The 12,336-nt window shown below is 42.2% G+C and overlaps 2 protein-coding genes across 2 annotated transcripts in view; both read left to right on the top strand.

Annotated features, from left to right (window-relative positions):
* LOC127520213 (putative uncharacterized protein DDB_G0282133) overlaps positions 1-12,336 on the top strand; it is a 52,736-nt gene that overhangs the window by 18,331 nt on the left and 22,069 nt on the right. Inside the window, exons 3-7 of the mRNA XM_051908156.1 lie at positions 4,284-4,610; positions 5,925-6,266; positions 6,715-6,846; positions 6,981-7,009; positions 7,376-12,302. Coding sequence (XP_051764116.1) covers positions 4,284-4,610; positions 5,925-6,266; positions 6,715-6,846; positions 6,981-7,009; positions 7,376-12,302 — 5,757 coding nt within the window. The remainder of the gene's footprint in view (positions 1-4,283; positions 4,611-5,924; positions 6,267-6,714; positions 6,847-6,980; positions 7,010-7,375; positions 12,303-12,336) is intronic.
* Positions 1-12,336, top strand: part of LOC127519819 (natural killer cell receptor 2B4-like) — a 176,199-nt gene that overhangs the window by 152,626 nt on the left and 11,237 nt on the right. The window lies entirely within an intron of this gene.

Genomic DNA, 12,336 nt, shown 5'->3' with positions numbered 1-12,336 from the left:
GTTTCTTCAGTAGAACACAAATGATGACTTTTAACTCCAACCGTTGCAGTCTGTCAGTCGTATAATGCATGTCAATGGGAACTCCATCTATAAGAGTCAAAAAAACATGCACAGGCAAATCCAAATTAAACCCTGCGGCTCGTGACGACACATTGATGTCCTAAGACACGAAACGATCGGTTTGTGCGAGAAACCGAACAGTATTTATATCATTTTTTACCTCTAATACACCACTATGTCCAACTGCCTTGACCTGCGTGCATGGCATCCTGTGCATGAGGTGTGTACTCGACTGGCGTATTTTTTAAAGATTGTTTTAGTGAATGACATTTATGCTCGTTTCTTCACGGGAGGTGTAACTTGTGGTAGGTGTGACTTGCAGGGGGCGTGGTTTGTGGTACTGTTGGACACAGACAGACCCTTCTCAAAAATCTCAGAAACAGAAATGCCCTGTCCAAATACCCACACTTGCGGTCTTGGCCACTTGAGAGCGCGTGCACGCGACAGGAAGTAAGTGCGCAAGACTGTCCCATGTCTTAAAAATGCCCAAGTGCAGTGCCCTTAATGCACACTAAACCCACACTATCTTGAATTCCGGTTCGGAGCGGTATTCGAGGCTAAGCATATCATGCATTATGTTTGGGAACTCACGTGCCCTGAAATCGCGAGATGTCAAGAAAAACAAGTTAAAGACTGTAAGTTAAATTAATTATATAATACATATAATTTGGTAGTAAAATATAAAGTGTTGCACATTTTATTAGTGCAAAGATGAGTAGGCTATGAGTATTTTGTACAACATTTGCAACTGCTTTTTTTATCACTTAAAATGCAAAGTATTGAAAATAATTAAGCTCTGTAAAATTGCATTTTTTCCAAGACTATAAGTGTGTCCCATTGGGTAATCAAAAGTTCTATACACACTTGCCTACTTGAACACTTGGGGCAAATACAGGAAATATGTCATGTAAGTAGACAAGCGGTCAAGTCCAAAGACCGCAAGTGTGGGTATTTGGACAGGGCAATCCTCTTGTAAAACTGGTGTTACCAACAATTCCTGAAATATCTGGTTCCACTGGGTGGCGCTATCTGAATATTTATGATGTCTCTATGATCTTTACAGATGAAAATATGTGTTCAACAGAAGAAAGAAACTCATAGGTTTGGAACAACATGAGAGTTGAGTAAATGATGACAGACTTTTTACTTTTTATGTGAACTTTAAACCCATTCTACACACTTCACTTACACACTCACAGACACACACACACACACACACACACACACACACACACACACACACAACACAACACGCTATTATACACACAAATGAACTAGTGTGGCTGTAACAATATGGTAAAATTGAGCCAAAAGACTCAAATAAGAGGCTGAAATCAGATCAGACCCAGATTTTAAGTTAAGCTGTGATTTTAAGTTAAGCTGTCATTTTTATGGAATATTGATATTATGTGTAACAAAATGTCCTCTTTTGTTTTGAGGTTTGACTGTAATAAAATTAATGCAAGGACTAAAGCTTGATTTACACTCGCCGCATCTGCATGAGCGTGAAGGTGCGCCTGGCGGTGTGCACTTCATTTTTTGTAACTTTGCGCACGGCACCGCATCCGAAGATGCACGACTTCGAGCCGATTCTTGCCGAGCAGGTATTTCTAGTGATGGGCGATTTCAAAACACTGCTTCATGAAGCTTCAAAGCTTTACAAATCTTTTGTTTCGAATCAGTGGTTCGGTGCATGTATCAAACTGCCAGAGTCACGTGAACTATTGAAGTTTTAAAACACTTATGATGTAACGAAGCCTCGTTTACTGAAATCACGTGACTTTGGCAGTTTGAGATTGTTTGATACGCGCTCTGAACCACTGATTCGAAACAAAAGATTCATAGCTTCATGAACCAGTGTTTTGATATCTCCCATCACTAGATATTGTTGAATAAAGTCACTATTTTGTTTTTTTGGCACACAAAAAGTATTTTCGCCGCTTCATAACATTAAGGTTGAACCACTGTAGTCACATGAACTGTTTTAAATATGTTTTTAGTAGCTTTCTGGGCACTGAAAAAGGAAATGATCTTGCTGGCAATGCAGGCCTTACTGAGCCATCGGATTTTATCAAAAATATCTTAATTTGTTTTCTGAAGATGAACGAAGGTCTTACAGGTGTGAAACGACATGAGGGTGAGTAATTAATGACATAAGTTTCATTTTGGGGTGAACTAACCCTTTACAACTATAATTACTTTATTTAAAAAGTAATGGCTGAGCTGTCTTCAGCTATAGTCTACTTTAGTACATGCAGATGTGCTTGTGCATATGAAGCATTAATAATGTAAATAATAAAAAAATATAAGAAATATATTAAATTATATATTTTTCTATATATGTGTGTTTATACTGCATGAATTTATTGGCAATATATTTATACATGTGCAGTACCATATCACATATGCATCTATTTATTGTGAGGTGTACTGAATATAAAATTACATACATTATGAGATATTAGTAAATATATTGTCACATAGGCCTATTTTTCAATATATGAAAAGCGTCAATTGCTTATGTATTATTCAATATATTGTAATATATTAACACAATATATTATTCAGTATATTTTCAAATATAGGCTACCATTAAATCATGTACCATATATTGATCGTTCATATATAGGGAAACAACCGCGACTACAGTGAAGCAGAACGACATTATGCTTCAGAATCTCTCTTGTTTATCTCCCTTTCGATCAACGAATTCATTTATAATTCCTTATTATTGCTGATGAATGGAAGTGAAATGTGTTTATATATTGTTATGTTTATAGACACCGGGCGCGTGGACACAATCGAGGGTTGCGTTTAGGGGACACCCTGCAAAAAAGCATCGTAAACTCTACAAAATCGTACCAACTATTTGCAATATGTATGTGATCGTAGGCGTCAGAGGGTTAAAGAACGTGCGTCACTGCGTCATCCCGCTACAGCGCAGTACAGTAGCCTAATCATCCCAAAATATTGCTTTCTCTTTGGTGTCGACGCAGAGGAGAACCAGAGCAATACTGTGTATCAAAATCTGCATGCATTGATAGTTTTAGTAGAAGAGAGGAAAATGAAGCCTCTACTTATTTTGCCCTTATTGCTCTTGTGCTCAATCAATCATGGTAAGACATTCAAGCTTATGTTATTGTCTCTCTTATCTAATCGATTTATATTAGACAGAATTGCATGTATCATTTGTATTTTGCAGTGTGTTTTTATTTAACCATTGTAAGTCATTTAAGCTCGCAGACATCCCACCCTGCAGAAGCTCATTTCAGAAAGAGACACACAGACATCAACAGTGGGCGTATGAATCTCAACCATAATAACATTAAATTAAAAGCTTTGTGCTGCAGTCAGCAGCTCCACCAAGTAGGATGTGAGGGAAGGCTGCAAGGAAACAAAATGAGATCAGAGGATTGAAGGAAATCTTACACTGAAATATAATTGATGACTCGAGCGTCACTTCAATCAGCTGCGCTCAAAGGATCTGTCCTTGTTGAAGTTTGGTTATTTAAGAAATTAATAATAAATAATAATAATAAAACAAGATGCCCTGATGAAATATGTGAGATGTGTGGTTTATTTAAACTGCAAAGATAAAGATAAATTAAAGAAGAAAGCAAAAAGATAAAGCAAAGATAAAGCATAAATTAAAATTATGTGTGACAGATGTGAAGGGGGACGAGAATTTATATATGTGCATCAGGTTCCTCGACAAGAAGGACTTCTGCATAGGATACACCTGTGTGTCTGTGTGATTAATTATGCTTCTGAATTGACTTACTTTTTTTTATTCTTATGATTTGCTTTTATTTTTGCTGTTATTTTGTTCTGACTTTAGCTGCTTGTTTTGTGATGTTCAGAGTTTATCCTTCAGATTGTCACAACACTGCTGGATCTCATGCTGTAGAGCCCAATTCTGTTCCTCAAAATCTAACTTCTTGTTTAGCTCAAACACTGATCAAACACAACTGAAGCAGCTAATTAAGATCTTCAGGAGCACATGATAATTACAGACAGGAGTGTTTGATCAGGGTTGGATCTGAACTCTGCAGGTCGATCTCCAGGAACAGGATTGAGCACCTCTGCTGTAAATCACTGATGTTCTTCTGCTGTTTGGTTTTCTCTACTCACAATCTTTATGATCTTTAGAACAACATTTTCACAGTACTTTCTTGTTGTATAATGTTGTTTAGCTCATAATGAACTCTTCAATTCTTCTTCAGGTGTGTCTGGTGTTGATACAGAAGAAGTGTCTGTGATGGAGGGAGATTCAGTCACTCTAAACACTGGTGTTCAAACAAAACATCAAGATAGAATTAGATGGTATTTTAATGACATTCGCATCGCTCAAATCAATAGAGATCTCAGTAAGATCTGTACAGATGTTCAGTGTAATGAAGATACTGAGAGATTCATAGACAGACTGAAGCTGGATCATCAGACTGGATCTCTGACCATCACAAACACCAGAAACACAGATGCTGGACTTTATAAACTATGGATCACCAGCAGCAGCGACAGTGAAAAGATCTTCAGTGTTTCTGTTCATGGTAAGTCATTTTGTTTAAAACCAAGTCTTGTTCATTTAAATCAGATCATTAATGTGTATTTTTTCCAGTGACATTCAGAAGTATTTTTTCCCTTTACCTGTATATTAATTCACACACAGTATAAAGATAATTTCTTCAAAGTGTTACAGGTATAGTAATTACACTGTTAAATATATATGTGTTGAGTATAATTCACACAGAATTGTTCATTTATACTGGTTGTCATAATGTCTGTTGTTATAATGTCATAACCACATAATGTCTTATGTGGTTACCTGATCAAAACGAGTGCTTCTCCTATAAGTGGTGTGTGATCATAAGATGACTTAACTTAACTTCTCCTCCTCTTCCCTTTTGTAATGTAATATAATGGGAGAGATAGATTTCTTTTGATTTCCTGAGAATCTTAATCCTTCTTTTAATTATTGCTTTTATATCTATATTTTCAATCAAACTTATGTGTATAATGTTATTTTACTTATTTGTGTGATTATTTTTGTCATTTTACACTTTTTGAGTTATATTTTTGTCTTTTTATGTGGAAGTGAGGCGAGCACATGGTGATGAATGTACAACATCTTTGTTTTATAGAGCACAATAAGGGACATTTAATCTGAGAGCCTGTTTATTTGTTTGTGTCGATCAGGTATGTTTTCTGTTTTATTTCCTTTATAATGTTTCTCAGTTTTCTTATGTTCATGTTTTTCATTATTGTCCCTTTTCTAATGTAATGTAATGGGAGAGAGCACAATAAGCCATTTAATCTGAGAGTCTGCTTATTTATTCTGTGTCTAAAAGTAAAACTACTGCCTGCTGTCCCGTGTCTGTGTGTCAAACTTTACAACACTACACAACGCAGACAAGTTTTTAATAACTGGTGTCGCTGGCCGCGCATCACGTCGGGCATCATGAGTCACCAGTTACATAAACACATTTAATGTTAAAGTGAAATATGTAGACTTAAATGTAAATTTTAATCAGTGTGGTTTAAAACATTAAGTTTTTCCATTGGTTGTTAGTTTTGACAGTTGGTTTGGTTCTGGTACAAATGATGTTGAGAGTTTCTTATCATGTCATATCTGTTCATCTTTTATAATCAGCTGCATCTCTTATTTCATACTCAGTGTTTTGTAGTTTAAGAATTAGATGAAACATATATTTATGAGCACAAAATGTTAATAATTGTTGCCTTTCAGACTGAAAGTCAAGAGAGCCTGTTTTATCTCTTTCATATCCACAGTTCTCACGTTATGTGTCTGTCCCTCAAAACAAGATCCTTTCAGCTGTGGTTGGTGAACTTGGTTTGTGTTTCAGGTGTTTCTGCTGCTGAACGAAATGAAGTGAAGAGACAGGTGGGAGAATCTGTCACTTTAGATCCTGGTGTAATAAAAAGCCCAAATGATGTGATGACGTGGTATTTTAATGAGATTCTCATCGCTGAAATCACTGGAGATCAGAGTAAGATCTGTACAGATGATCAGTGTGAAGAGAGATTCAGAGACAGACTGAAGCTGGATCATCAGACTGGATCTCTGACCATCACAAACACCAGAAACACAGACTCTGGAAAATATACACTGAAGATCAACAGCGGCAGCAGCAGCCGCCGTCATCGCAGCAGCATCATTAAGAACTTCAGTGTTTCTGTCACTGGTGGTGAGTATAACTTAGTCATTAAGTACATTTTCCCTTTGAGCAGTTTTAGAAAAATATTCACTATATTTAAATCGACCCAGTAAATTTTCATTGTGGCCTGTTTGAAAAAAGTGAGCTTTGACTCAATATCAAAATGTAATTGAGATCATCTTCATCATCTTCAAAACAGACTTACAATTTTGAAGTCTATTGTTAATGACAAGAAAAGTGCATGATATCAGTCAGTTTGTCTGTGAAGATTGTTTTCTGTTGAGCTCACAGTGATGATGCTGTTTTAGCTGCTGTTGCTCAAGAACACACCAGATGGCGCAATTTACAAGTTAAATCAATATCATGCAACTTTCTGCTGAAAATAGAAAGGTGTAAATATCAGTCAACACAACAGTATTGTTAAAATTAATTATCAGGTGATTTCTATTAATAATGACTCTGTCTTCATCTGTTCCAGATTCAGGTTTGTCTTCAGCTGCTGCAGCAGCAATAAGTGCTGTTGTTGCTGTTGTTCTGCTGTTTGTGGCTGTAGCAGTTGCTGCTGTTATTAACTATTGCCACAAGAAATCTACAAAAGGAAGACAAAATGGCAAGTATAACATACAGCTGATTATACAAAATGTAAAAATAAGATTTATTGTGCAAAAAGAATCTTTAGAAATATGTTACAGTATGTATTTGTTTTCTAATGAACCAAAATAAGAGTTTGTTTTTTTCAAACAGGAACTCGGAAAACATGCAGTGATTGTCAGGTGAGATACTCTGTGCACTAAATCTATCTGCAAAAAAATAAAAATTTGCAGCAGACTGACAACTGTGAGAACTGTTAAAGCCCTGCAAAATTGAAAAACACACTGGTGTGACATTATTTCAAACACAATCAGGCCAAAACAAAGTTTGTTTGGACTTTGATGCGGGAGTTTGAAACAGCTTGCTTTGAACTCCCATTGGTTTGTGGTGATAATGTTAGTGTGGCTGTTTAGTCACTGCTGTCATTTTTGTTGAGTGTTTATTTTGTTATTGAGAGGAAAGCGTGCAGCACATATTTACATATTCATCTAAACTCCACTCTCAGCAGAGCTGTTTTAACTTCTGTGAATTTGTTTTCTTTCTTTCAGGAGATTTGTGTCACAGAACTTATGTCCCTTATTGACAATTCAACAAATGGTGTCACTAATGAGACGTCTCTTCATCCGGCTGAGAATCCACAGATAGATGCTGAAAAAAGGATGTCCCTTAATCGAACTATGACTCCACAGACGGGTGTCTGTAGTCCAACCGAGCCTCTGAACACGGATATCACTGGCCAGCCACACGGTAGTCAGAATGAGTCTAAGGAAACAGGTGTCAACAGCGGGCCGCACGATAATCAGAATGAGTCTAAGGAAACAGATGGCAACAGCGGGCCGCACGATAATCAGACTGAGTCTAAGGAAACAGATGCCAACAGCGGGCCGCACGGTAATCAGAATGAGTCTAAGGAAACAGAGGCCAACAGCGGGCCGCACGGTAATCAGACTGAGTCTAAGGAAACAGATGCCAACAGCGGGCCGCACGGTAATCAGACTGAGTCTAAGGAAACAGATGCCAACAGCGGGCCGCACGATAATCAGACTGAGTCTAAGGAAACAGATGCCAACAGCGGGCCGCACGATAATCAGACTGAGTCTAAGGAAACAGATGCCAACAGCGGGCCGCACGGTAATCAGAATGAGTCTAAGGAAACAGATGCCAACAGCGGGCCGCACGGTAATCAGACTGAGTCTAAGGAAACAGATGCCAACAGCGGGCCGCACGGTAATCAGACTGAGTCTAAGGAAACAGATGCCAACAGCGGGCCGCACGGTAATCAGACTGAGTCTAAGGAAACAGATGCCAACAGCGGGCCGCACGGTAATCAGAATGAGTCTAAGAAAACAGATGCCAACAGCGGGCCGCACGGTAATCAGACTGAGTCTAAGGAAACAGATGCCAACAGCGGGCCGCACGATAATCAGACTGAGTCTAAGGAAACAGATGGCAACAGCGGGCCGCACGGTAATCAGAATGAGTCTAAGAAAACAGATGCCAACAGCGGGCCGCACGGTAATCAGACTGAGTCTAAGGAAACAGATGCCAACAGCGGGCCGCACGATAATCAGACTGAGTCTAAGGAAACAGATGCCAACAGCGGGCCGCACGATAATCAGACTGAGTCTAAGGAAACAGATGCCAACAGCGGGCCGCACGATAATCAGACTGAGTCTAAGGAAACAGATGCCAACAGCGGGCCGCACGATAATCAGACTGAGTCTAAGGAAACAGATGCCAACAGCGGGCCGCACGATAATCAGACTGAGTCTAAGGAAACAGATGCCAACAGCGGGCCGCACGATAATCAGACTGAGTCTAAGGAAACAGATGCCAACAGCGGGCCGCACGGTAATCAGAATGAGTCTAAGGAAACAGAGGCCAACAGCGGGCCGCACGGTAATCAGACTGAGTCTAAGGAAACAGATGCCAACAGCGGGCCGCACGGTAATCAGACTGAGTCTAAGGAAACAGATGCCAACAGCGGGCCGCACGATAATCAAACTGAGTCTAAGGAAACAGATGCCAACAGCGGGCCGCACGGTAATCAGAATGAGTCTAAGAAAACAGATGCCAACAGCGGGCCGCACGATAATCAGAATGAGTCTAAGGAAACAGATGCCAACAGCGGGCCGCACGATAATCAGACTGAGTCTAAGGAAACAGATGCCAACAGCGGGCCGCACGATAATCAGACTGAGTCTAAGGAAACAGATGCCAACAGCGGGCCGCACGGTAATCAGACTGAGTCTAAGGAAACAGATGCCAACAGCGGGCCGCACGATAATCAGAATGAGTCTAAGGAAACAGATGCCAACAGCGGGCCGCACGGTAATCAGACTGAGTCTAAGGAAACAGATGCCAACAGCGGGCCGCACGGTAATCAGACTGAGTCTAAGGAAACAGATGCCAACAGCGGGCCGCACGATAATCAGACTGAGTCTAAGGAAACAGATGCCAACATCGGGCCGCACGATAATCAGACTGAGTCTAAGGAAACAGATGCCAACAGCGGGCCGCACGATAATCAGACTGAGTCTAAGGAAACAGATGGCAACAGCGGGCCGCACGATAATCAGACTGAGTCTAAGGAAACAGATGCCAACAGCGGGCCGCACGGTAATCAGAATGAGTCTAAGAAAACAGATGCCAACAGCGGGCCGCACGGTAATCAGACTGAGTCTAAGGAAACAGATGCCAACAGCGGGCCGCACGATAATCAGACTGAGTCTAAGGAAACAGATGGCAACAGCGGGCCGCACGGTAATCAGAATGAGTCTAAGAAAACAGATGCCAACAGCGGGCCGCACGGTAATCAGACTGAGTCTAAGGAAACAGATGCCAACAGCGGGCCGCACGATAATCAGACTGAGTCTAAGGAAACAGATGCCAACAGCGGGCCGCACGATAATCAGACTGAGTCTAAGGAAACAGATGCCAACAGCGGGCCGCACGATAATCAGACTGAGTCTAAGGAAACAGATGCCAACAGCGGGCCGCACGATAATCAGACTGAGTCTAAGGAAACAGATGCCAACATCGGGCCGCACCATAATCAGACTGAGTCTAAGGAAACAGATGCCAACAGCGGGCCGCACGATAATCAGACTGAGTCTAAGGAAACAGATGGCAACAGCGGGCCGCACGATAATCAGACTGAGTCTAAGGAAACAGATGCCAACAGCGGGCCGCACGGTAATCAGAATGAGTCTAAGAAAACAGATGCCAACAGCGGGCCGCACGGTAATCAGACTGAGTCTAAGGAAACAGATGCCAACAGCGGGCCGCACGATAATCAGACTGAGTCTAAGGAAACAGATGCCAACAGCGGGCCACACGATAATCAGACTGAGTCTAAGGAAACAGATGCCAACATCGGGCCGCACGATAATCAGACTGAGTCTAAGGAAACAGATGCCAACAGCAGGCCGCACGATAATCAGACTGAGTCTAAGGAAACAGATGGCAACAGCGGGCCGCACGATAATCAGACTGAGTCTAAGGAAACAGATGCCAACAGCGGGCCGCACGGTAATCAGAATGAGTCTAAGAAAACAGATGCCAACAGCGGGCCGCACGGTAATCAGACTGAGTCTAAGGAAACAGATGCCAACAGCGGGCCGCACGATAATCAGGCTGAGTCTAAGGAAACGGATGCCGACAGCGGGCCGCACGATAATCAGACTGAGTCTAAGGAAACAGATGCCAACAGCGGGCCGCACGATAATCAGAATGAGTCTAAGGAAACAGATGTCGACAGCGGGCCGCACAGTAATCAGACTGAGTCTAAGAAAACAGATGCCGACAGCGGGCCACACAGTAATCAGAATGAGTCTAAGGAAACAGATGCCAACAGCGGGCCGCACGGTAATCAGACTGAGTCTAAGGAAACAGATGCCAACAGCAGGCCGCACGATAATCAGACTGAGTCTAAGGAAACAGATGCCAACAGCGGGCCGCACGATAATCAGAATGAGTCTAAGGAAACAGATGCCAACAGCGGGCCGCACGATAATCAGAATGAGTCTAAGGAAACAGATGCCAACAGCGGGCCGCACGATAATCAGAATGAGTCTAAGGAAACAGATGCCAACAGCGGGCCGCACGATAATCAGAATGAGTCTAAGGAAACAGATGCCAACAGCGGGCCGCACGATAATCAGACTGAGTCTAAGGAAACAGATGCCAACATCGGGCCGCACCATAATCAGACTGAGTCTAAGGAAACAGATGCCAACAGCGGGCCGCACGATAATCAGACTGAGTCTAAGGAAACAGATGGCAACAGCGGGCCGCACGATAATCAGACTGAGTCTAAGGAAACAGATGCCAACAGCGGGCCGCACGGTAATCAGAATGAGTCTAAGAAAACAGATGCCAACAGCGGGCCGCACGGTAATCAGACTGAGTCTAAGGAAACAGATGCCAACAGCGGGCCGCACGATAATCAGACTGAGTCTAAGGAAACAGATGCCAACAGCGGGCCACACGATAATCAGACTGAGTCTAAGGAAACAGATGCCAACAGCGGGCCGCACGATAATCAGACTGAGTCTAAGGAAACAGATGCCAACATCGGGCCGCACGATAATCAGACTGAGTCTAAGGAAACAGATGCCAACAGCAGGCCGCACGATAATCAGACTGAGTCTAAGGAAACAGATGGCAACAGCGGGCCGCACGATAATCAGACTGAGTCTAAGGAAACAGATGCCAACAGCGGGCCGCACGGTAATCAGAATGAGTCTAAGAAAACAGATGCCAACAGCGGGCCGCACGGTAATCAGACTGAGTCTAAGGAAACAGATGCCAACAGCGGGCCGCACGATAATCAGGCTGAGTCTAAGGAAACGGATGCCGACAGCGGGCCGCACGATAATCAGACTGAGTCTAAGGAAACAGATGCCAACAGCGGGCCGCACGATAATCAGAATGAGTCTAAGGAAACAGATGTCGACAGCGGGCCGCACAGTAATCAGACTGAGTCTAAGAAAACAGATGCCGACAGCGGGCCACACAGTAATCAGAATGAGTCTAAGGAAACAGATGCCAACAGCGGGCCGCACGGTAATCAGACTGAGTCTAAGGAAACAGATGCCAACAGCAGGCCGCACGATAATCAGACTGAGTCTAAGGAAACAGATGCCAACAGCGGGCCGCACGATAATCAGAATGAGTCTAAGGAAACAGATGCCAACAGCGGGCCGCACGATAATCAGAATGAGTCTAAGGAAACAGATGCCAACAGCGGGCCGCACGATAATCAGAATGAGTCTAAGGAAACAGATGCCAACAGCGGGCCGCACGATAATCAGAATGAGTCTAAGGAAACAGATGCCAACAGCGGGCCGCACGATAATCAGACTGAGTCTAAGGAAACAGATGCCAACAGCGGGCCGCACGGTAATCAGACTGAGTCAATGGCGCTTCATGCTTGTAAATCCTCTCATTATAACAAGCAAAATGCAGACATGATATAAATAATAGATTAATTTTGCAACGTAGACAG

This window comes from Ctenopharyngodon idella, chromosome 10, assembly GCF_019924925.1.
Source record: "Ctenopharyngodon idella isolate HZGC_01 chromosome 10, HZGC01, whole genome shotgun sequence".
Lineage (NCBI taxonomy): Eukaryota > Metazoa > Chordata > Actinopteri > Cypriniformes > Xenocyprididae > Ctenopharyngodon > Ctenopharyngodon idella.
This window is presented reverse-complemented; position numbering and strand designations above follow the sequence as displayed.